Source organism: Pleurodeles waltl, chromosome 11 (assembly GCF_031143425.1).
Source record: "Pleurodeles waltl isolate 20211129_DDA chromosome 11, aPleWal1.hap1.20221129, whole genome shotgun sequence".
Classification (NCBI taxonomy): Eukaryota; Metazoa; Chordata; class Amphibia; order Caudata; family Salamandridae; genus Pleurodeles; species Pleurodeles waltl.
The window spans coordinates 861,241,395-861,268,046 of record NC_090450.1 but is presented as its reverse complement, the minus strand read 5'-3'; the positions used below and the strand labels follow the sequence as shown (position 1 = coordinate 861,268,046).

The window sequence follows — 26,652 nt, the reverse complement described above, 5'->3', positions numbered from 1 at the left end:
CCTACATCACTACTAAATTCCTGGTCTGTTCTCTTTCCAAGCAGAGTCCTTTGGTATGAACCTTGATAACAATGTTGCGGCATGTCTTGCAAAGAGATATTTAGGTTAATCCCTTTCCTACATATGTAAAACATCGTTTACATTTTTTACCAAAATTCTTTCCTGTCATTTGTTTGTTTTTTAATAGATGTGCAATAGTTTGCAAATAATTTGTGCCTAAACGGTGCTTTTATGTTTTGAAATCTGACTATTCCAAAGAATGAGGGTATACAGCTGCTTCTAATTATTTTTATTCCTGGCACAGTTTCTTTGAACCATACCATTTTAAAATGAATTTGTGTTTACTAATATGCCTTGGATGTCATGGGCTGCGCATTATTTGAATTAGGTTATTTGACTCTGCGAGTGCTATGCTCCATTTAATTAGTTCATTAATCTTGAATGGAATTAGAAAATAATGTTCCTATTTTTGCCTTTAAGCCATTTTCGAAGCAAGCTGTAGATCATGTACAAACACACCTAGCAAAGAAACAAGTGCCACCTACACTTTTTCAGGTAAGAGTAAACTGTTTAGTACATTTTAATGTCGTATCAGTTTTGGTGTTCTGTAAAGTTTGAAGTGGGGAATAAATGTACGCACGATGAGTTAAAATCATAAAATAGTTCTTTGAACGAAAAATGTATTCATTTAATTTTTAATTGAGATTCGTGAAAATTGATACAGTTATTAGTAAAAAAAAGTGTCCCATCACAGGTGAAAGTAATTGGTAAACACAGTATGTCTTGCTCGTGTAGAGCTAACATATAAGTTTCGCTAGTAACTGTAATTATGTTGCTTCAAGGAAATGACCAACCGGGCCCATGGATACTTTGAAGAGATTTTGGTTCATTCCGAAACTGCCTAAGGCTCAGACACAGATGTACAAACATAACAATGTTAAATGGAAAACGCTTAAATAATTCACTCTTTTCAGAGGAAGTCTGAAAGAAATATTGAGAGTAACCGGCTTAAGATGTTTATACAGACCATAAACCAATCGTTTTTTCATGGGATTTACAGGATAAAAAAGCCCACCAAACTGTTCTGAAGTTCTGTGAGCAGCGTTTACTGGGCTTTTATCCCACCAGAGGAAGAGCGGTTTACTTCTGCCACTCGTGGCGGATCCAATAAAAAATCTACTTTTGTAAGTGCGTAGGTGCAGATTTCACTAATCAAATTCACACATCTGTGCAATAGTTTCTTTATTTGGCCTAGTGAGTTTATTTGCTATTACGGTTTCTTTCGCAAACATTTTTCACCTCGTTGGTAATGTAAGGAATGGTGACATTTGGAAATAATGTTTGTGACTTGAATCTTGAAACAACGAGCTTGGCTGTATCTCAGCTTTTCGTTAGTTTTGAATCAGCTACCACGGAATTCTCTGCAAGCGTATTTGCGAACGCTGCTTTCAGCTGCTCTGATGGTCTCAGGTGTTAATCCTGATGTCGTTTGATGGAGTGTTCCCCAAGCAGCTGTTTATGATGAATGAAGCTGACCTGGGAAGGGGGACCACCACGGGGGGCCACTAGTATAGCATCCATGCCAGATTGCCTGTGTGAAAGATTCTGAAGTACGTTTGTCATATTCATGTGTTTTAATGTGAATGCCCAGAAAAACAATCTATTCAGTATTTGCTCTTATAGATGGGTGCGAAACATGGATCCAAAAGAGCGAGATTGACGCTAGCATTTCAAAATAGCCACCTAAAATTAAGGTGCATACATCAACAAAACACTTTATTTGGTATGAAAATAATCAACCATAGAAATAAATAAGCAATACAATGCATAAAATCTGATTTCATTAAACCAATGTACAACTAATTTAGATGGAACCAAGTTAATCTTCTGACATTCTACTATACAATGTATTTCCATTTAAATGTATGTCTTTACAGAGGTGTCAGAAAATATAAGTTATTTAGGTTTTTCAGATATGTTTCGCATTACCAGTCCATCCTTACTTGACTGGACATATTTGTTAGCATATATAGGAACAAGTTGCTTTTTACTATTTCAACTTAGTTTTAGCATCTATTTTGAACCTTTATGATTATATTGCATGGTTGAATACAGAATCGCTAAATTATTTGCCAGTATGTATGTGATTAGATAGTGCCTACCATGTGCAATAAGGATACTACAGGTCACTGAGATCGAGATGGATGAGACTGAAGCTGAGTTCCTTAATAAGGTCACAGAACTACAAGAACACTTACTATAACTTTTTTACACTCAATAAGAAGTACTTTGGCCCGTATTTATACTTTTTGACGCTAAACTGCGCTAACGCAGTTTAGCGTCAAAAAGTTTTGCGCCGGCTAACGCCATTCTGAAGCGCCATGCGGGCGCCGTATTTATTGAATGGCGTTAGCCGACGCTAGCAGACCGGCGCTGCCTGGTGTGCGTGGAAAAAAAACACGTACACCAGGCAGCGCCGGCGTAGGGGAAAATGGCGTTAGGGCGTCTTAAAAATGGTGCAAGTCAGGTTGACGCAAAAAAATCGCCTCCACCCGATTTGCGCCATTTTTAACGACACCCAGACGCCATTTACATGACTCCTGTCTTAGTAAAGACAGGAGTCATGCCCCCTTGCCCAATGGCCATGCCCAGGGGACATATGTCCCCTGGGCATGGTCATTGGGCATTGAGGCATGTAGGGGGGCACAAATCAGGCCCCCCTATGCCAAAAAAAATATATATATATTTTTTTTTATACTTACCTGAACTTACCTGAATGTCCCTGGGGTGGGTCCCTCCATCCTTGGGTGTCCTCCTGGGGTGGGCAAGGGTGGCAGGGGGGCATGGGAGGGCAGCTGTGGGCTCATTTTGAGCCCACAGGTCCCTTAACGCCTGCCCTGACCCAGGCGTTAAAAAGAGGCGCAAATGTGGGGTTTTTTGGCCCGCCCACTCCCGGGCGTGATTTTTGCCCGGGAGTATAAATACGACGCATTTGCGTCGCAGTCATTTTTTGGGACGGGAACGCCTACCTTGCATCTCATTAACGCAAGGAAGGCGTTCACACAAAAAAATGACGCTCTTTCCTCATACTTTGGCGCTAGACGCGTCTAACGCCAAAGTATAAATATGGCGTTAGTTTTGCGCCGAATTTGCGTCGAATAAAACGATGCAAATTTGGCGCAAACGGAGTATAAATATGCCCCTTTATTTCTTAAAATATACAGTCACATACTTTCTGCTTCCTCAGCCACAAATTAAATCCTTATTTTCTCGATCTCTATAATCAAATATATCTTCTGGTTGCAAATAAGGTTCAATGAATGTGGAAGATGTACTGTGAAAATTATCTTGTGAATCAGCAGCTTGGCTTTTCCTTGTAAAAACAGATGTCCTGCTACGAGTTGGACAGTTCAGTATCCTCAGGTGGGATACAGCTACAGCCAATTTAAGACCTCCCTGGTAAAATCGCCGTGGGAATGGCCAGCATCCATGATCCTCTGATCAAACCCCTTCTAAAACATGGGTGGTTCTTGTGATGCCCCTACTTACTCGATCACATCCTACCTTTTTCAGGGACCCATCTTTCATCAGTCCGTCTGCAAATATATAGGACTTGGCCAAAGCAGGGAATAAATGTGTGCATCAAACCCAATGGAAATGTATATTCTTTTAGGAATATCACCTGATAAATGTGGGTCTGCACAATTATTCCCCATTCCATGGGATGTATATGTATGGGGTTAGTGGCCAGAATCATAGCAGCCACCTGGTATCTCTGCACGGATAAATGACCTGACTCATAATCAGTCCTGTAGGTGCAACCAGCTTATTGTAAGGCAGTATCACAAGTATTTTGTTACTTTTGAATTTGAATTTGTAAGGAATGTGTGAATGTAACCCTGCTCTCTTACACTGAATCCCAACAGAGCGTGACATATTATACCCCAAAAGGTTAATTGCTATGGATTTGCTTGATATAAAATCTAGAAATAAGGGGCCTGAAAATCTCGTCTCCTCTTCAGTCATTTAAATGGCAGTTACGTGTTCTGCTATGGCATCTGCTTTTCAGCAACTTTCATTGTGATGTCCCAACTCATTTGCAATATGTTATTACAGTTGAGTAGGTGTATCATTTCCTTATGGCTAGACTGTAATATGAAAATTATCTATACATATAGATTGAACTTATATTGTCAACTATTTGCTTTTGCATGAAGCTTTAACTCTGATCCTAACCATGTTACCCACCCTCTTCCCACAAGAGAATTGCTGTACTAACCTAATAGGGTCCATAATTTAACAATTGAATCCCCTTTCAACAGTGCGTTTGTTTGTGCTTTAAAATATGCTTTACGGCTTGTCGAATTTCCGTGAATTGCCTCAGATCCTTTTCTAATGTCACGAAGGTCTGAAAGGACTCTTGGCAGACTTGACATCCTGCATGTGAGGCCTCCGTTATCCCAGTTCGTTTTGAAATGCTACGTTTTAAAAATGTTCCTATATCAAGCTCTGTCACCCGTTGCCTTTCCTAGGTCAGTCGATCTTTTTGCCACGTGCTTCCCAAGTGTTTCAGCAGCCTTATCCATGCACTGTAAGTGTTTCAAATTACTATAAAATCACTGCATTAGATATTTCGAGAGTGCTGGTGGTCTCACTAGTAGCATCTCACAGTACAGGTATATCTGTCCCTAGTTTCAAAGCACTCTGATGCATACGTCATACACATTGTGCGCTTCATTGCAATGCTAGTGTTGCATCCTGCTGGACATCGGTAAACATATATGCGACAAGCATTGGCAAACGCAAAAGGTATGTTTTCCATTTTTAGATATAAACCAGTCCCCACTGATTTTGGAAGTGCTTGTTGGCAGCGGCCTAGCAGCAGCATGATGGGACGCCATCAAGTGTGCTGAAACTGGTGGTGCTCGTGAGAAAATGAAAGGGAGCTGCTAAGTGTGGTGAACACCAAGAGTGTGCATGCTGAATGTGAGAGCACTTAAGCACTAGTCGAACTGCCTAGTACACATAGCTCCACATGTGTCATATGACAATGACGCGATGACGTAAGAGTAGCATTGTTGGTATTGCAAACCGGAAAATCTGATCCTAAAATGACCGGTTCTTCTTGGGGTCATGCTGTGCCACTCGTTTCTTGACAAAAACATTTAAATAAAAGGCTAATACATGTAAAAATAACAATAAATAAGGATTTCTTTATGCATGTATGTATGAAATAAAATATTGAATGTGTGACCATTGCAATGCCTAAGAGCTCTGTAAATGGCAGAATGATTTAACAAACAACTAGTAAGTTCGGCGAGAAGGTGATCCTTCTCCTGGTGAAACATATGACACCCAATATGTTTCTTTTAAAGTACTGTGAACAAGACGTCCTTAGCTTGCATTAATAAATTGCAGCCCGTGTTGCTCCATAACATAGCACCACCATGAAAGTGTCTCATTCCACTGAGGAAAATGCCCCAAACCGTCCGGTAAAATGCCAAACGTAACTCTTCATTGTCTAGCAATAAGGCAGGACACACCACATGAGCACCTGATGTATCTGGTCTCTTGGGGGAGTAATACAGCCAAGTAAACCCAAATGTCCAATGTAAGATGAAGCTATATTCCTATACCTGAAACAAAATCAGTAGCTCAAAGATTTCTAAATATACATCAGCCTTGCCCAAACAATTGCAAATACAGTTGAAAACACAGCCTTAGCCCCCAGAGAAACAGCATCCAAAAGAGAAGTAGTTTACTTTAAAATCCTTGTTCTGACTGTGGTCAAGTATATAACAGTAACCTGCTGGAACTGTTAGAATCACTTTTTCCCATTTTCTGCCATTTTACATATAATCCTAAACTAACCATTAGCACGTTGTTTTTTTTGGAATTTCGGTTGGCAATTTGCAGTAGTATCTTCTGCAGCGTGCCATTATTTATGTAAGTTATTTCCTTTTAATTTATCCACGGATGATCAGTAGGCTTTCCCAGATATATGTTTAAAAAGGGGCGTGACCCAAGCATAACACGGAGTGCGATAATTAGATGGTAAGTAGCACTAACCTATAATTTGACCTACTAACCCTTTGCGTGTTAATGCAACTTGATTCAGATAACATGATGTTTAAGGACTAACAGGACACTTTTTCGTTATCACTATTAATCTTGGGTGTCTGAATGCTGGAATTTTTTGGGTGTTTGTTAGACCTGACAGCCTTAGGGTGGTCATCCCTAACTTTTTGCCTGCCTCCCTCCACTTTTTGGACACTGCTTTTGCTGGCTTTTAGACTCTGCGCACTTTACCACTGCTAACCAGTGCTAAAGTGCATATGCTCTCTCCCTTAAAACTTGGTAACCTTGAATCATACCTGATTTGACTATTAATTTACTTATAAGTCCCTAGTAATGTGCACTCTATGTGCATAGGGCCGGTAGATTAAATGCTACTAGTGGGCCTGCAGCACTGGTTGTGCCACCCACTTAAGTAGCCCCTTTCCCTTGTCTCAGGCCTGCCATTGCAAGGCCTGTGTGTGCAGTTTCACTGTCACCTCGACTTGGCATTTAAAAGTACATGCCAAGCCTAAACCTCCCCTTTCTCCACATATAAGTCACCTCTAATGTGTGTCCTAGGTAACCCCTAGAGCAGGGTGCTGTGTGGGTGAAAGGCAGGACATGTACCTGTGTAGTTTACATGTCCTGGTAGTGTAAAACTCCTAAATTCGTTTTTGCACTACTGTGAGGCCTGCTCCCTTTATAGACTAACATTGGGGCTGCCCTCATACAGTATTGAAGTGGTAGCTGCTGATCTGAAAGGAGTAGGAAGGTCATATTTAGTATGGCCAGAATGGTAATATGAAATCCTGCTGACTGGTGAAGTTGGATTTAATATTACTATTCTAGAAATGCCACTTTTAGAAAGTGAGCATTTCTTTGCACTTAAATCTTTCTGTGCCTTACAATCCACATCTGGCTGGGCTTAGTTGACAGCTCCTTGTGCATTCACTCAGACACACCCCAAACACAGGGTACTCAGCCTCACTTGCATACATCTGCATTTTGAATGGGTCTTCCTGGGCTGGGAGGGTGGAGGGCCTGCTCTCACACAAAGGACTGCCACACCCCCTACTGGGACCCTGGCAGACAGGATTGAACTGAAAGGGGACCTGGTGCACTTCTTAGCCACTCTTTGAAGTCTCCCCCACTTCAAAGGCACATTTGGGTATAAAACAGGGCCTCTGCCCTACCTCATCAGACACTTGCTGAAGAAGAAACCTGAACCAGAAACCACATCCTGCCAAGAAGAACTGCCTGGCTGCTCAAAGGACTCACCTGTCTGCTTTCTACAGAGGACTGCTGCCTTGCTGTTGGCCTGCTGCCTTGCTGAACTCTTGTCTGGCTGTGAAAGTGCTCTCCAAAGGCTTGGATAGAGCTTGCCTCCTGTTCCCTGAAGTCTCAGGACCAAAAAGACTTCTCTTTTTCACTTGGACGCTCCGTGCGCTGAAATTTTCGACGCACAGCTTGTTCCGCGGCGAGAAAAACGCCGCACACCGACGCTGATCGACGCGACGCCTTCGGGATGACCGGAACTTCGACGCACGGCTTGGCAAGGACAACGCCGCCCGACCTCCAGAGGGGAAATCGACGCGACGCCTGCCGTGAGATCGAAATTTCGACACGCAGCCCCGCAGAACGACGCGCAGCCGGAAAACAAGCAGGAAAATCCACGCACAGACCCGGGACATCTGTTAATCCCCGCGATCCACAGAAAGAGACTGTCCGCGCGCCGGAAAATCGTCGCACGACTTCCCCGCGTGAAAAATAACGACGCAAGTCCGTGTGTGCTGGGGAGAAATCGATGCACACACCCTTTTTCCACGTATCTCTTCTTCTGTGGCCCTCTGAGGAGATTTTCCACTCCAAACCAGGTACTTTGTACTTGAAAGAGACTTTGTTTGCTTTTTAAAGACTTAAGACACTTTATATCACTTTTCAGTGATATCCCTACAAATTCACACTGCAACTTTGTTCGTTTTGACCTACAATTATCCTGATAAATATTATATATTTTTCTAAACACTGTGGTGTATTTTTGTGGTGCTATATGGTGGTATTGTATGATTTATTACACAAATACTTTACACATTGCCTTCTAAGTTAAGCCTGACTGCTCGTGCCAAGCTACCAGAGGGTGGGCACAGGATAATCTTGGATTGCGTGTGACTTACCCTGACTAGAGTGAGGGCTTTTGCTTGGACAGGGGGTAACCTGACTGCCAACCAAAAACCCCATTTCTAACATTGGTGATCAGCGGTGAGGATAGGACTTGTATTTGTGCAGTGACATACAGTAGCTAAGTATTTCACTACCTACCCACAGTTGAAGGTCAACTTGATTTTTATCTCCTTTTGCAAATTCATTTTTCCTGACAATTTTCAAAAACTAAATCCTCACTCAACATGTCTCTGACTGGGTCTCAGATAGGAGACTTTGACCTAGTCCTGTTGGATACATATACGGTCAAACAACTAAAAGGATTCTGCAGGGCAATGAGGGTACCCACCCAAGGGGCCTCCAAAAAGGAGGACTTTCAAGTGGCGCTGAGGGCCTGGGCAGAAGCCCATTTAGAAGAGGATGATGAGGAAGAGAAGCCAGAAAATGGCCCCTCAGAGGATTTGTTACTATCTGTGGATGGTGTTACCACTGCAATTGTGCCCCCTTCCAGACCAGGGAGCAGTGTCTCTGTGCAAAGCCTGACCGCAGAGGTCCAGGGACAGCACCAAACAAACCACACAAACATGGGTAGATTTCTTTGACTTCTCCAGTAAGGCACTGAATGGATGGGTGCGGGGCAACAAAGTAGATGATTATAAAGGTTTATATGACTTGATTCTGAGAGAGCATATGCTTAATACTACTTTTACAGAGTTGCGCCAGCACTTAGTGGATAGTAAGCTGACTGATCCCAGGAAGCTTGCTGAGGAGGCGGACCTCTGGGTTAGCACCAGAGTGTCCAAGAAGGTACCTGGGGGGGACACCCACAAAGGTGGTCAGGGTTCCCAACAGAAGAAAGAGGGGGGAGATAAACTTACAGATAAGGAACTCTCCAAAGGCCCCCAAAAGAATTCCCAGGGAGGGGGTGGCAACCATTCCTTTTCCAGATTTGGGAAAAAGCCAGGGACATATGATAGGTCAGGAAAATCCAACCCCAAATGCATGGAGTGTTACCAGTATGGTCACTATAAAGGCGACCCCCAGTGCTCCAAGAGAGCACCGTCCACTACCGGACAGGCACCTGGGTTGACTAGTGTAGTGCTCGGGGGGGAGATGGACCCAGATAGCTTTGGGGAAAAGGTAGAGATTTCCCTAGTGTCCCTGGGAGAAGGAGAAATGGTGCCCAAAGCCCACATGCCCCAAAATACTTCCAAGTACAGGCAGTGGGTCACCATTGATGGGCAGAAGGTGGAGGCTCTGCGTGACACAGGAGCCAGTATGACTACTATCAAGAGTCAGCTGGTGTCAACAGAGCAGATAGTCCCTAATACATTCCACCAGGTCATAGTCGCTGATAATCGTGAGAGTCACCTACCGGTGGTTCTGGTTCCCTTTGAGTGGGGGGGGGATCTCTGGTACTCTGAAAGGAGCTGTGAGTCCTGCCATGCTTGTAGATTGTCTGTTAGGCAATGATCTTGAGCATACTGCTTGGAAAGAAGTGGAGCTCAGATCTCACCTGGAGATGTTAGGGTTACCTGAGTGGGTCTGCATGACCACACAGTCCATGGCTGACCGAGAGGGAAGTCAAGGGCATCTGGAGCCTGGAACAATGGCCCAGAGAGCTGCCAAGAGGAGGGGCAAGGGGCGCGGGAAACCAGCCCCAGAAGTTCCCGCAGTGGTTGACGGGCCTCCTGAGGAGGGGGCTCCTGAGCCAACTGGGGAAGACATTGCCACCCTAGGTGACCTACCTGAGCTTGCTGGCTGGCAAGTTGAGGGTGGACCCACCAGGGAGGAATTCTGCAAGGCGCAGAAAGAATGTCCCACTCTGGAGGGTCTGAGGAAGCAAGCCTCAGACCAGGCGGCAGGTGAAGCCTCTGGCGATCACCACATATATTGGGAGAATGATCTCCTCTACAGTGAGCCTAAGGTTCCGGCCTTTGGGGCAGCGCGTACGCTGGTGGTCCCCCAGTGTTACCGAACCTTCCTACTGGGTCTGGCTCACGACATTCCCCTGGCAGGACATTTGGGGCAAGGCAAGACCTTTGACAGGCTTGTCACCCACTTTTATTGGCCCAGAATGAGGACAAACTCAGATAAGTTCTGCAGATCTTGTCCTACCTGCCAGGCCAGTGGTAAAGCAGGAAAAAGGGTTAAAACCCCCCTGATTCCACTTCCTGTCGTTGGCACCCCCTTTGAAAGGGTGGGCATCGACATTGTTGGACCATTGGACCCCAAAACTGCCTTAGGCAACAGGTTCATCCTGGTTTTGGTGGACCATGCCACCCGTTACCCAGAGGCAATCCCTCTGAGGACCGTAACTGCACCGGTGGTGACCAGAACTCTGATGGGGATATTTACCCGTGTGGGATTCCCAAAGGAGATAGTGTCTGACAGAGGCACTAACTTCATGTCTGCATACATGAAGTCTCTGTGAGATGCGTGTGGTGTAACCTACAAGTTCACCACACCCTATCACCCCCAGTCTAATGGTCTTGTGGAGATATTCAACAAGACCTTGAAAGGCATGATTGGTGGCCTCCCTGAGGCCATGAGGCGTAAGTGGGACGTCCTCTTACCATGCCTTCTCTTTGCTTACAGAGAGGTCCCCCAGAGGGGGGTGGGGTTCAGTCCCTTTGAGCTTCTCTATGGGTACCCTGTCAGGGGACCCTTAAGCATTGTCAAGGAGGGGTTGGAGAAAGCTCCAAAGGCACCCCCTCAGGATGTGGTCAGCTACATGTTGGCCCTCTGCAACCAGATGACCCGCTTCTGGAAAGAGGCCCAAAGTAACCTTGAGGCCAGTCAAGAGGTAATGAAACGCTGGTATGACCAGAAGGCCACCCTGGTAGAGTTTCAACCTGGACACAAAGTGTGGGTAATGGAGCCAGTAGAGCCTAGAGCTCTCCAGGACCGCTGGTCTGGCCCATTTGAAGTAAAGGAGCGGAAAGGGGAGGCCACTTACCTAGTGGACCTCCAAATCCCTAGGAACCCCCTAAGGGTGCTCCATGTTAACCGACTAAAGGCTCATTTTGAGAGGTCTGAGGTCAACATGCTTCTGGTCACAGATGAAGGAATGGAAGAGGAGAGTGAACCTCTCCCCGACCTCCTCTCTGCCCAAGAAGGTGATGGGTCAGTGAAAGGGGTCATTCTTTCTGACTCCCTGACTCTAAACCAGAAAGGAGAATGCTATGAGCTGTTGGAGCAGTTCTCCCCCCTGTTCTCCCTTACTCCTGGACTGACCCACCTCTGTGTTCATGACATTGAAACCGGTGACAGTCTCCCTGTGAAGAACAAAATTTACAGGTTATCAGATAAGGTGAAGGCCAGCATCAAGGAGGAGGTCACCAAGATGTTACCTCTAAGGGTTATCGAGAAATCCAGTAGTCCCTGGGCCAGCCCAGTGGTGTTGGTCCCTAAGGCTACTGCCCCAGGTGCGAAGCGAGAACTCCGGTTCTGTGTGGACTATCGGGGTCTCAACTCAGTCACACGGACTGATGCTCACCCCATCCCCCGAGCTGACGAGCTCGTTGACAGGCTAGGCGCTGCCAAGTTCCTGAGTACGTTTGATCTTACTTCAGGGTACTGGCAGATCGCCCTGACTGAGGGGGCTAAAGAAAGATCCGCATTTTCAACCCACGATGGCCATTACCAGTTCCGGGTGATGCCGTTTGGATTTAAAAATGCCCCCGCTACCTTCCAACAGTTGGTTAACGGGGTCCTGGCTGGCAAGGATGCCTTCTGTGCAGCCTACCTGGATGACATAGCTGTCTACAGTTCCAGCTGGGAGGAACACCTGCTCCACCTCAAGGAGGTGCTTCAGGCCCTGCAACAGGCAGGCCTGACCATCAAGGCTAGTAAGTGCCAGATTGGGCAGGGTTCCGTGGTGTACTTGGGACACCTAGTGGGTGGTGGCAAGGTGCAGCCACTCCAGGCCAAGATTGAAACTATCACGGCCTGGCAACCACCTAGAACTCAGACTGAGGTGAGAGCCTTTTTAGGCCTCACAGGATACTACCGCAGATTTGTCAAGGGCTATGGTACCATTGTGTCACCCTTGACAGAACTCACTTCCAAGAAACAACCTAGGTTGGTGAATTGGACAGAGGCTTGTCAGAAAGCCTTTGACTCCCTGAAGGAAGCCATGTGCACTGCCCCCGTGCTCAAGGCCCCTGACTACTCCCAGGAATTTATTGTGCAGACAGATGCTTCAGAGCATGGCATAGGGGCAGTCCTAGCACAGCTAAATGAGGAGGGCCTAGACCAACCAGTAGTCTTTATTAGCAGAACGCTATTACCACGGGAACAGAGGTGGAGTGCTATTGAGAGAGAAGCTTTTGCTGTTGTCTGGGCACTGAAGAAGCTAAGACCCTACCTGTTTGGGACTCACTTCCGGGTTCAGACAGACCACAGGCCCCTCAGATGGCTCATGCAGATGAGGGGTGAGAATCCAAAACTCCTGAGGTGGTCCATTTCCCTACAGGGGATGGACTTTACGGTGGGACATCGCCCAGGGGTTGACCACGCCAATGCTGATGGTCTCTCCAGATACTTCCGCCTTAGCGATGAGAGCTCCCAGGAGGTTGGGTAGCTCTCCCCACTTTCAGCTGGGGGGGACACATGTTAGACCTGACAGCCTTAGGGTGGTCACCCCTAACTTTTTGCCTGCCTCCCTCCACTTTTTGGACACTGCTTTTGCTGGCTTTTAGACTCTGCGCACTTTACCACTGCTAACCAGTGCTAAAGTGCATATGCTCTCTCCCTTAAAACTTGGTAACCTTGAATCATACCTGATTGGACTATTAATTTACTTATAAGTCCCTAGTAATGTGCACTCTATGTGCATAGGGCCGGTAGATTAAATGCTACTAGTGGGCCTGCAGCACTGGTTGTGCCACCCACTTAAGTAGCCCCTTTCCCTTGTCTCAGGCCTGCCATTGCAAGGCCTGTGTGTGCAGTTTCACTGTCACCTCGACTTGGCATTTAGAAGTACATGCCAAGCCTAAACCTCCCCTTTCTCCACATATAAGTCACCTCTAATGTGTGTCCTAGGTAACCCCTAGAGCAGGGTGCTGTGTGGGTGAAAGGCAGGACATGTACCTGTGTAGTTTACATGTCCTGGTAGTGTAAAACTCCTAAATTCGTTTTTGCACTACTGTGAGGCCTGCTCCCTTCATAGGCTAACACTGGGGCTGCCCTCATACAGTATTGAAGTGGTAGCTGCTGATCTGAAAGGAGTAGGAAGGTCATATTTAGTATGGCCAGAATGGTAATATGAAATCCTGCTGACTGGTGAAGTTGGATTTAATATTACTATTCTAGAAATGCCACTTTTAGAAAGTGAGCATTTCTTTGCACTTAAATCTTTCTGTGCCTTACAATCCACGTCTGGCTGGGCTTAGTTGACAGCTCCTTGTGCATTCACTCAGACACACCCCAAACACAGGGTACTCAGCCTCACTTGCATACATCTGCATTTTGAATGGGTCTTCCTGGGCTGGGAGGGTGGAGGGCCTGCTCTCACACAAAGGACTGCCACACCCCCTACTGGGACCCTGGCAGACAGGATTGAACTGAAAGGGGACCTGGTGCACTTCTTAGCCACTCTTTGAAGTCTCCCCCACTTCAAAGGCACATTTGGGTATAAAACAGGGCCTCTGCCCTACCTCATCAGACACTTGCTGGAGAAGAAACCAGAACCAGAAACCACATCCTGCCAAGAAAAACTGCCTGGCTGCTCAAAGGACTCACCTGTCTACTTTCTACAGAGGACTGCTGCCTTGCTGTTGGCCTGCTGCCTTGCTGAACTCTTGTCTGGCTGTGAAAGTGCTCTCCAAGGGCTTGGATAGAGCTTGCCTCCTGTTCCCTGAAGTCTCAGGACCAAAAAGACTTCTCTTTTTCACTTGGACGCTCCGTGTGCCAAAATGTTCGACCCACAGCTTGTTCCGCGGCGAGAAAAACGCCGCACACCGACGCTGATCGACGCGACGCCTTCGGGACGACCGGAACTTCGACGCACGGCTTGGCAAGGACTACGCCGCCTGACCTCCAGAGGAGAAATCAACGCGACGCCTGCCGTGAGATCGAAATTTCGACGCGCAGCCCCGCAGAACGACGCGCAGCCGTAAAACAAGCAGGAAAATCCACGCACAGACCCGGGACATCTGGTAATCCCCGCGATCCACAGAAAGAGACTGTCCGCGCGCCAGAAAACGACGCACGACTTCCCCGTGTGAAAAATAACGACGCAAGTCCGTGTGTGCTGGGGAGAAATCGACGCACACACCCTTTCTCCACGTATCTCTTCTTCTGTGGCCCTCTGAGGAGATTTTCCACTCCAAACCAGGTACTTTGTGCTTGAAAGAGACTTTGTTTGCTTTTTAAAGACTTAAGACACTTTATATCACTTTTCAGTGATATCTCTACAAATTCACATTGCAACTTTATTCGTTTTGACCTACAATTATCCTGATAAATATTATATATTTTTCTAAACACTGTGTGGTGTATTTTTGTGGTGCTACATGGTGGTATTGTATGATTTATTGCACAAATACTTTACACATTGCCTTCTAAGTTAAGCCTGACTGCTCGTGCCAAGCTACCAGAGGGTGGGCACAGGATAATCTTGGATTGTGTGTGACTTACCCTGACTAGAGTGAGGGCTTTTGCTTGGACAGGGGGTAAACTGACTGCCAACCAAAAAACCCATTTCTAACAGTGTTCATGATAAGATAATTTTTTTTCCCCTACAGATTTTTGAAGAGACATCAGGCCTTCCCCTACATAGTTACAGCTTTGTTTAACACAGTCATGGTCTGAGTAAGGAACCCTCACACCCTTCCCGCTGGAAGTCAATGTAACTGAGCAAGCTCCTTGATGATATGGTATTTTGGCCAAACTTTGAAAGTGACTTCCATCACCCTATTGTTCTCTCACTATAGACAACTACTTGATGTGCCTCTGACTATTTAATGCTTATTTTAATAAATTTAACACTGAATTACAAGGGAGACCTATGCCTGGCAACACATATGTTTCCCGTCACAGGGTGAGCTAACGAAAAGTAAATGTTAACGCATAGACAAAACTCTTTGGTGTATAATGTTTTTCAATCTGGGGCTATATTTTTGGCAAAGTGGTATGTGTATTTTCACTAGGTATTGTCAATTAGGAGAAGCAAAGGAAAGTGATATTTAATCTCATGGCAGAGTGTAGCCTAAACTGGACTTGGTTTCATTATCTATGCTTTACCAGAAATAGAAAAATGAGAATACTTTAAGATATCCAGGTCATTTACTGGTGAAAGTAAAGCCGTATTTCTAGAGAAGCTGTTACTACCACAAAATGCACTGAAAAGGGAAATTAATTTCAATAACTCGTATAACTGAACTTAAGTGAAAGAGTGCCCACAAGAAATATGAGCAGTTTCACTGTTTGAATGGAAACAGAGCCAATACAGGTTTGATAAACGATGTTTATAGAGCGTTTGAATTGCTTATTAATGGGCGTATCACATCTATACTGACTGTTTCTTCAAATATTTGGCCTCGCACTTCTCCCAGTTTGCCTCCATACTTAGGGTCAGTAACTCTGCCCCATATAGGAATTGAGCAGGTACTAAAGCTTAGTAAGCAGTAAAAGGAGACTCCTCAAGGGGCCTCCAAAGCTATTCTTAAGTCATATTAATTGTCCTATTATTGAGGCTGCCCGCATCTCCACTGACTCTTTATGTAGTGTCTAGTTCAAGTTCTTAGTAAATATCATACCTAATTATCTATACAAGGTTAATATCTCCACCTTCCTATTTCCCAAATATCATTTGAACGGTTTAAATTTTTTCCCAAGTCTATTTTTTTTTCATATTTACCTTAAGTTTGTTATCTTCGTAATAACTACTAATTCTTGTCAATTTCTGCTGTAAGCCTACAGTGATCAAATCAAAAATAGCCAGACCATCTGCATTACGGAGGCATTAAATGTGCCTACCCCCAATTTTGGAGAAAAGGAGTTGGTAGAAGCAAGATCACCTGGGAGGTTAGCAAGGAACTGGGAAAACAACCTAGGTGCCAAAACACATTCCTGCCTTAGCCCGTTTTATAAAGGTATTCTTTTCCACAGGGCCCCATTTAAATCAAGTTCAACCTTAGCCCAATTCTACGAGTGCAATTCCTGAAAGATTACCAGTAAGCTGGAGGGAATTTTCAGTTGCTGCAGCTCATCCCAAAAGACAATTTGATCCACCAGGTCGAGGGCCGAGCTAAAATCAACAAAACAACAGTGCACATTCCCTGGTGTTTCCGCCGCCTTATGCTTCAGGTCCCACAAGCTGAAACATTAATCAACCATAGAATGCCCTTGCTTGAGACCACCTTCCTCCACAGGGACCACATAGTTGTACTCAGTCTTATTCTTAAGAGAAATAAGGATTGTCGTTTAGAACAATTTAGCACCCACATCGAGCTGGCTTATCGAGCAAAAATTACTCTGGACATCCAAAACAGAGTACAAAGAATCCTCTTCCCACTGGGACCAATAATCTGTCGCAGTTATCTCCCCCACCTTATGTATGTTGCTTAGATAGATTACCCAAGCATTTTCTGGGACTGTGCACATTAGGGGAGAAATCAAATTACTGCACCTCCTCTGGACTAACTTTTAGAATTTAACCGTATCTTTATCCTGAAGGGTACTAATCCATGAGGTCCCAGTTAGATTGGTAAAAGGTCTGGTTTGTAGCCCTAATCAGGGCCTCACACTCCTGCTTCATGTTAACGTAACCCTTTCTAGCTCTGGAGTTAACTTTAGAGTGCCTCACCCTCCCTGCTTTCCTCAACTAAGCACTCTTTATCAAACCACAGTTGTTTTAAGGGCCAGCTAGGGTTATCACTTTTAGCCTCCTTGTTACATATCCTGACAATAGGGGTCAGCCACTTCACTGCCTCTTGTATAGTTTCCTAGTGCCATGCTAGGATTTTCGGCCCTAAGACCTCCATAAAGTCCAAATCTTTAGACGTTTGGAATTGCATCAGTTGGGATATATATCTTTCATTGATTTGTGTTGTTAAACACTTTGAATAGGCTACTTCCATCGATAACATGCATTCTGTTTGGTAGGGAGCTGCAGAAATGGCTGTTTTCAAGCCCCAATCGTCACTACCCCTTAATCGTAATACCTGAAAGCTTGCAGAGATGTCTAAAAACCACGTCTGCATAAACATATAGATCCTCATCCCGACTTTGGTGGTCTTTCATGGGCGCCAAAATACAGCCAGTGCTGGTGGTCTTAAGACCGCCCTAATACCACTGATCTCTGACCTCTGCCCAAAATCGGGTGGAATTCCTAGACAAGTCGTGCTGGCGGTTGGCGGTGTAGAGGCGGTACCGCCACCAGTACTGCCACACCAAAAAGAGACCGCACACCGTACAGTATTACAACCCGTAATACAGTGTGGCGTGTCCAGATGGCGAGGCACTGCTGGCGGTGGAAATGCCAGGACCCATCCATTCCCGGATGCCATCCTCAACAAACGAGATAAGTGGATCATCTGACAGGGGAGGGGTGTGTGTGAGTGTGTGTGAGTGCATGTGTGAATGTTGTGAATGCAGGGGGAGGGGAGATTGTTTGTGGGTGCGTGTCTGTGTGTGTGAGTGATTGTGTGTGGACAGGGAGGGGGGTGCATGGATGGGGAGAGGGATGAGTGCATGTATGCAGTGCAGGGGGTATGTGAATGTATGTCTGTGCATGGGGAGGGGTGACTGAATGCGTGTGTGAGTGAAGTGTTTGTGTATGTTTGTCAGTGTAAATGGGTGTGTATGTTGTGTTTGCGTGGGTGAGTGGGGGGATGTTTGTGTGTAGAAGCGTGTGAGTGTATGTGTGCAGGTATGTGGACGTGTGTGTGTGTGTATCCTGGCGAAAGACCCCCAGCTTTTTCTGGCAGTGCGACCACCAAAAAAATGCTGGCGGTCTCCTGCGTTGTGATACCACTAGCGGTATCATGCCATCTGCCATTCTGGAGGTGCTCACCTCCAGCCCGGCAGAATGTGGTAATATGATTAGACAGTGGAGGCTCGGCGGTTTGGCTTTGGCCTAGCCACCAAACTCCTAATGTGGCAGTATTCGCTGCCGGCCCGTCAGTGGTGACAATGCCACAGCGGCCCTGGCAGTCTTCAGACCGCCAGGGTCATGATGAGGGCCATAGACAATAGAGCAGGTTTTCTCTCCATGACAAAATGTTTAAGCCACCAGTATGTCGTCCCTAAACCGTCCATTTAAGCACACAAAACCAAGCGCAGAAAGGAATATTACAAATTACAGATCATTCTTAGATTGGATCCAATTAGAGAAATGTGCATGTGGGATTCCATAGCCTTCAAGCATGTCACTGCAACCAACCAGGCAGGGTCTAAGCGATGATTGAAGTCTCATACTAGGAGAATTGGGGGAGGGGGATCCTGGGTCCTCCAACAAATACCATCAGATCCCTCTGATAGACCTCCCACATCTCTTTTCAGGTCTCACTCTAATTTTCATAGATGTTGACAATTATTGAACTATTAGGTTTATTGCATTTGTCCTACAAGTCCAGATAGCATGCCAGGTGCCAATTACTGCTTGTCTGTATTACTCTTGCTCCTCAAATGCATTTGGTTGATAACACCATCATTAACCTACCTTTTACCCACCCAGTTCCTGATTTTGTTCCCCCTTTTACAAATTGCGTATAACCACTCAATTGAATTTGAGCAGCCGCCATCCAGGTCTCCTGTAAATAGATTATCACATTTTCCTCCCAAATTCTAGTGAGATCAACTGTTCTAATGAAGTTTCCTAAACCATGAACATTCCAGGAGACAACTCCCCAGGTGGCAGGTTAGGCATCTACCTAATCCTCTCCACAAGATCAAATGCTCTCCCCGAAAGCGCTTAGATGCACAAATCTTTTGCAAAGTGGGATTCGATCTAGCATTACTTGTCAAGAGTGGAAGGGGACAGTTATTTCTAGGGAACCCCTGTTATAACCCACCAAACAGGAGGGAGGGCTGCAATAACCATGTTTATTTGCACCAAATTAAGACCTGTGTGATTGGCCAGAAAGGGCAGTTCACGTTGGATGTTTTCAACCTTGGTTACAGGCACAATTCTTAGGCCTAGTTTATTAAGCTCCTCACTAGCCCCAAAAATGAAGCCTATGAAAACTGCAGAATTGAAAGTAACTTTTGAAATGTCTCTTCCTTCTTTAGTCTCTTTAAAGGCTACTTGGTCTATATCCCCTGTAGTTAACTCCTCTAATGCCTACAGGCTGAGAAAGCTCTTAACAAATTAGACCAATTCAGTGGCTTCCATTTTCTTGTTTTTTTTTCCCTTCCAGGTCACATCCATATCCAAAAACTTTGCTGTGGGGCCCTATGGGGGATTAGGGCCTGACCATGGGCAGTTTCTTAGTCTCTGTGATGAATAAATGGGACATCTTGATACTCCATAGTCTTTGGGCTCCTTTTGATGTGCGTAGAGGGATTACTCACCAGTATACAAGCCAGATTCTCAGTTCCATTGGGGTTCTTAGTTCACTTTTTATTGCCTCGAATGCTACGTCCTTTGCTTATAGACCTTGGACCTCACTGAAACTTAGGGGGTAACCTAATTTACACTACCCTTGACTCTTTATCACACCCATTTCCCTTGAGCATGCTCTCATTTTGTCTTGTTGATTCTTTGCAGATTGAGATCTCCTGATTTACCACTAGCCTAGGCTTCTTGGGGAGATGTTTTGGCTTTTTCCCCTTACTCCTGACTTTCCTCACGTTAAGACTCCCTAAGGGCCAGTCCATGGCCCACCTATGATTCCATCTTCTCAATAGCATAGGTCTTCTTGAAACATACTCAGTAGTGTTCCCCTGTGCTCCCCCTTGCACCAAAACCTCCTTACCAAACTTCAAAGTGTGCAAGGCTACTGGACTCACAAGTGAAGGAATACAGGAATTTATAGATTTTAGCTCAGATAGAATATTCTTTAGCAGCTGGCCTCCAATTTCAGAGACTCATTTGTGGCTGGGTAGGCTTCTAGTAGGCCTTGTAGTGTTTTCTGTATTAATAAGAGCACATCTAACATTGGTGAATTAGCAATTCCTGAAGAATCAATGTTCGCCACTGAAGAGGTTAGTGTCAGTTGAGCCCCACCATAAGGCAGCCCACCAGCCATGTCAGGCATAGCCGTCAGCACATTCTGGGGCCGACTGTTAACGGGTCCTGTCCTACTACTTATACTCTCCTATAGACACTCCACTACCCCAGTCCTTTCTTCAGAGCTTGAAAAAGCTCAGTTTGGATTGTCGGAACAAATAGGTCGAGGAGGTAAGATGTGGGTATATTGTTCCAGCATTTCCACTCAAATTTAACTCTATCTTTTCCTGGGTATCAAAAGACTCTAGCGACCCACCTACCAAGAAAGATGCATATCCTTCCCTTTTCAGAGACCTATAATTCAGACAGTTGGAAATGCTTCCCTAAAATCCCTTTATTGAGTCAGCTAAAATTTTGGCTGACGATTTCACATTTCCAGCTACCACAGAGAGTTCCCCATACCCCTGGGATATCTCATCATCATGAAGGGATACAATAGACTTGCGTTCTTTCGAGTCCCTTGTTTCCGACCTGTTACCTGGTACCCCACCATTTATTTTACTTTTTCTAGCATCCAGGAATTTGACTCACTTGTTCCTAGGAGGAGGCATCACTGGCCGGCCTTGGCACGAAGCACAACGAGGTTTTCCAGCCAACAACAGAATAAAGAAAACTGAATTCACTTACCTCCTCCTGCTGCACCCAAATAAAAAGACTAAAGCTATGCTGCCGCATTGCCGTCTCCATCCTGAACAGGCGATTCCAGCTGCTTACCACTAGGCCCCTTCAAGTTCCCTCTCCAACAGTGAGAACTAAAGGCTAGTGCCCCCAATGCCAGCGAACACAGAGAACCCCTTCAGATTATTGTCAGTTCTGGGACATTACCGGGAGGTATGCTCATAGGAGGTGTCTCCTGAAATCCCCTGCTGGCATGGAGCACAAGAGACAATTTAATTGCCACCACAATAGCTAAGGTTTCATATAGGACCTTTTTGGAAGGCCCGCAGGTTCTCCCGATCTTACAACAAGCCCCCAGATCCCTCCAATGCAGCGATTCAGCGTTCAGCATTTCAGGTTCATTTCAGTCACAGAAATTCCAGATCACAAGATCCAGTGAATCATCTCTGGACTCGGCGTCAGCGAACTGGTGGCGAACAGGCGGGCGGGCACGGGTGTGCAGCACAGCACGTTGCGTGGGCATCAGGAGGAGGGGTCAGTTGTAATTGTAAAGCCACTAGGGCTGACAAACAGTATCGACAATGATACCAGTCCGTGTTGTATTGTTGTTGAAAACACAAAAGTTGCATAAAAATACATTCTTGAATCCCCTTCCTAGCTGTGGATAATGTATAAAACCCAATACGTTTCATGACCAGGTTGTCCCTTCAGGGGTAACTGGAAGCAAAAACAGGAGAAACTATGAGGGATATTAGACATAGTGCCACATGTATCAACAACGTGCTGTTTCTGCTTAGAGTTCTTCTGACAACGAACTTTATGGTGTCATGTTGTTATTGAAAAAAACAACATGCTCAGAGAATGTCCACTGTGTGAAGTTCCAAGTGCATGTGAGCAGTTCTATGAAAACGTGCTCGCATGCTTTAAACCTTCTGAAAAGTGCCCTCAGATCCGTGAACATGACAAGCGCTTAGCACAAGACGTGAAAAACTCGTACTCTGTGCTCCCTTTTCATGCTGCGCAACTGCTCTGCGAAGTGCCGAAACACAGCCGGTAGGTATGATGACTCCCATCTTGCTATATAACGGAAAAACTGTTGTCTGTTACTTGCTAATCACTGTCACTTTACGCGAGAGAATGCAATACTCTAATGCCCGAAGGCAGTGTTCTCTCTGGATAATAACATGATACACCTCTGTGTATGCTAGAAAAAAAACATAAAAACGTAATGACACAGCGCAGTAACTTAACTCAGTGAGATAATTAGTGACGCGTTAGCGGTGCAATACCAATAATGCAAAGGGGAAACGTCCCACCCCCAGACGCGCTAATGTACTTGACTTCCTGCAACTAAAAGCACAGCTGGTCGAGGAGCAAAGTGATTGACTGTGAACCAAAAATATATATACATAAGCTCCAACAGCAAGTGCTTGCATGTCTCCGACAACACCGATGCTGCGCCTAACTATGGTATAGGCTTACCCCCGCCGACCTCAAAGAACCCCTAGCAATCGCTGTGTGCAACCGTCCAGAGCGCATCTGTGCCGCGTCTCATCTGATGCATACCAATTAAAGATCCGATTAGATAGTACTTGTGAACATAAAAAGAAGACTGTAGATGGAGTTAATAAACACAAAGGATCTATGAACAAACTTTGTGGTGAGTTTCTGAAAAAGTAAAAAAAAAACAGCTCGCCTGATGTGCTCCATGGTCTCCAGATTATAAACACGCTGGCGTGCAAAACCAGTGAGTAGCAACATGCACAATCTTGAAAATATATTTGATAAATGACACAACACTGGCATCTAAGACAACGGGATGAAAATGGGTAAGTGCTGGTTATTCTACACAGAAAAAGTGGCACATATATAACAATAGTTAAATGAACCATGTAAAGCACAGCCATATACAATATGTGCAACATATGATCAGTGACAACAGTGTAATATGAATTGTCATGTTCAAAAGTCTTGTACACCAGAAGAAAAATACTTTTTTTTTTTACCATACTACCCACTTGTTGAGGTATAAAAGCACATTGTGACTATAACAATACCATGTGTGTAACAGAATACCCGACGCATAGCCAAAAAAAGCTTTAAAATGCAAAGCCCTGGGTTCAAAATGGAACACCTATGTGAACGGTGCTACTAAGGAAGATGGATATTATGTAACCAAGACATGAATATCTCAAACTAAAAGGGATGAAGTGCAAATAAATAAATACGTAAATAAATAAAGACTACAAATAACAAGCAAGCTCAACTTGTTGTTGAGGCCGTCTGGGTTAGAGTATCAAATCATCTAATCCACTGGGTTTCTCTCCATGACAATAATCTGGATACATTAGTTTCGGGTCTAGCTCTGATGACTTCTTCAACATAGAACCACAGTGGGGCTAGATTGTGTGTTTGCATTCTATCCAATAAGATGCCATACTGGAGTTGCAATTCTTCTTGTGAAACATGCTCTTATGTTCCGTGATTCGAACTTTGATGTTCCTTTCTGTTTTACTGATGTATAGAAGGCCACATTGGCACTTTATTTTGTAAATTACATTAGATGTATTGCAGTCCGCTGAATGTCTGTGTTTAATTGAATGTCTCATTGTAGGATGTGTAACTGTATTCCTAGTGATTAGTTTGCTAAATAAAGGGAATTTTTTGGTCAGTGACCAGTTTACTTTGGTTACCTCTCTGGGTGATGGTCAAAATCTCTTTCAAGTTCTTAATGCAAGTGTACAAAAACCGGGGTTTTACGCTGAAGAGACCTCTAAAGTCTGGCTCTGACTGTATCAGTCCATACCGATTACTTGGAGGCAATCTATTTTCAAATGCTGTGACTGAAACAATCTCCAAAAATGATCGCCACATCTCACTTATTGACTCCACCATCAAGATCCTATGTAGGATTCATCTGTGTAGTCTCCAGGTTTGGGCTGACACCAAACAGTGATTGATTTCAGTTCAGCATTTGATTGCAAGAACCATTACAATTGGGAGTGGACACCACCATCACATCCATCCTCCAATCTGGGCATGCTAATTTGTTTGTCAAAGTTAGGTATAGCCCAAGAGATGACTGTTCCAATGATTTTCATTACATGTAAAGTGCCTGCTAAGGGTGTGTTTTGGATCCTTTTCAATTCATCATGTGCACAAATGTGAACAATACTCTGCCATCTGGTGGAGAGGACACACTGAGACTTGACAAGAAGCATATTTCTAATCTGCTGGTCAGGAATGATGCTGTCCTTTTGCAAATGGCATTTAAAGTACAACTGATTACTTGCCTATGATAAAGGTTTAATATGACAAGTGCTTACCCCTAGTGACTTATGGTGCAGAGATTGTTGGTTACAGAAAACCGATTGTACCTAAATGGAAATATTTTTAACCCCCAAACTGATCCCAGGACTTTAGAGAGTAGATCAAAATGTCCTTGCTGGAAAATGAGTATAACGTGAGATCCAAACTATCCCTCTTTGTTCCAGTTCCATGTTCTTCTTGACCAAGCAAGGGAGTGCTTTGTAGATTACTTTAAAAGCTGTTATGATCCAGTGCTAGTGTTTGCATGACAGCCTGTCTCCCAGAGGTGAGTGGACATTACCATAAGTCTTTGCAACATGCAAGAAAAGCTTTGAGTCTAACTGAAATCTTGTCTGCATGCTCAGAGAAGAAAGGGAAAAGCCTGGGCCTGCAGGAGGAGAGACTGTGCAGCAGGAGGAGAAGTTTAGCTTTGTTGCCAGGGTCTGGAGCACCCAGAAGAAGCTGATTTGTCTTTGGGAGTGTGACCCATGCCCGCTCAAGCTAGGAAGCTCACCCTACCTTCAACATGTCTCATGTGGTCAACAGTGTGAATGGCAGAATCCTTCTAAGTACTAGCATATTGTCTGGCTGCTTCAGTGACATATTCTGCTGCTGTCCATAGACTGTAGGCAAAGATATCATTAGCATTGTAGCAGAGGACCCTCTATTGCCTAGAGACTGCAGCTGCCAAAGGCAGGCAACCACCAACAAGGGCCTGCCGTGCTACTTCCTTCGGTGTCAAGATCCGAGAGGTGGGTGGTTGCTGTCAACAACTCTAGAGTTGCTGTCTCGTTCTCTGCCCCTTGTACTACCTTCCTGAGAAGCCTTTGACCACTCACACTTGTTACCCTAAAAGTCAAGTACTGAAAGAACCCAGATTGCATAGCCATATTAGGATGGACCTAAAAAAACCAGAGGCAAGTGACCCCGTCCACCAAGTTTGTGATCTATTAGCCCCTGATTGCCATGTGTCCCCCCACCCCGAACAGGGTCCAACTCTGTGTGTGATTAAAACAGACCACAAATGGTTGGCAGACTTTTTCCTTGACAGTATACATTGGAAAAGGATGAAATATAACTAAAGAAGGCCTCTGTTAGAGCATAGTTCCCTTTGAAAACAAAACCATGTAGATTGAAACTGTATTAGTAATTAAGGAGAGATTTACTGACTAAATTCAGTATCACTTTTGGGTCCTCCTCAGATAAATATCTCACACATAGAAATCTTATGGGTGACTATTGTAATTGTGATACTTTCTCCTTGCATGCTACCATATGCACTTTGTTTCTGTAAGTTATATTTGGAGTGTTTAAAAGGGTACACCAATCATGTCTTAAACCATAACCATTTTAGACCATGCCATTCAGCTTCCTTTAAAACTTCTTTTATAATATATGGAAACCTGTGATGTCTCTATAAAAGCCAGCCTGTAATTTCCACACTACAAGCGACTTGTGACACCCCGTCACCTGTAATACAGAATCGACATAGCAGCTGAACTATAATAAGTTATTACAGTTCAGTTCTGATATCACAATACCTGCTGCCAGGCAGATAGATCATAGAGCATGAATAAAGGGCACATAAAAAAAATAAATAAAGATTACTTTTCTTTTTGCCCTGTGTTAGACTTTTCATCCTTGGCGTGGTCTCCCTTAACTTTTTGACCCTGTTTCCCAGGTTGTTGATGTGTGCTGGGCTCTGTTTTTGCTGTTTTTGTTATTCTGGGCACTTTACCACTGCTAACCAATGCTAAAGTGCAAGTGCTCCTATACAAAATGTGTATGTAATTGGTTCATCAAATGACCGGCATATTTGATTTACTAGTAAGTTCCTAGTACAGTGCACTAGAGGTGCTGAGGGCCTGTAAATCAAAAGCTACTATTGAGCCTGCAGCACTGGTTGTGCCACCCACATTAGTAGCTCTGTAAACATGGCTCAGACCTGCCACTTCAGTGTTTGTGTGTGCAGTTTTAAACTGTAAATTCGACTTGGCAATTGTACCCACTTGCCAGGTGTTGGACTTTTTAGTTTATGCAGGGTCATCTCCAATCTTTTTGCCTCCTATTGTTTCAGATCTGTTGCTGTTGGTTTTTGAACTCTGAGCTCTTTACCGCTGCTAACCAGTGCTAAAGTACATATGCTCTCTGTGTAAATTGTTGATTGGTTTATCCATGATTGGCATATTTGATTTATTAGTAAGCCCCTAGTAAAGTGCACTGGTGGTGCCAGGGCCTGAAAATCAAATGCTACTAGTGGGCCTGCAGCACTGGTTGTGCCACCCACATAAGTAGCTCTGCAATCATGTCTCAGACCTGCCATTGCAGTG

The 26,652-nt window shown here is 44.8% G+C and overlaps 1 protein-coding gene across 1 annotated transcript in view; it reads left to right on the top strand.

The window, feature by feature from the left end:
• The window catches only part of GRK3 (G protein-coupled receptor kinase 3), a 1,092,546-nt gene that overhangs the window by 674,114 nt on the left and 391,780 nt on the right, over positions 1 to 26,652 (top strand). Inside the window, exon 5 of the mRNA XM_069214703.1 lies at positions 481 to 555. Within this exon, the coding sequence (XP_069070804.1) occupies positions 481 to 555 (75 nt within the window). The remainder of the gene's footprint in view (positions 1 to 480; positions 556 to 26,652) is intronic.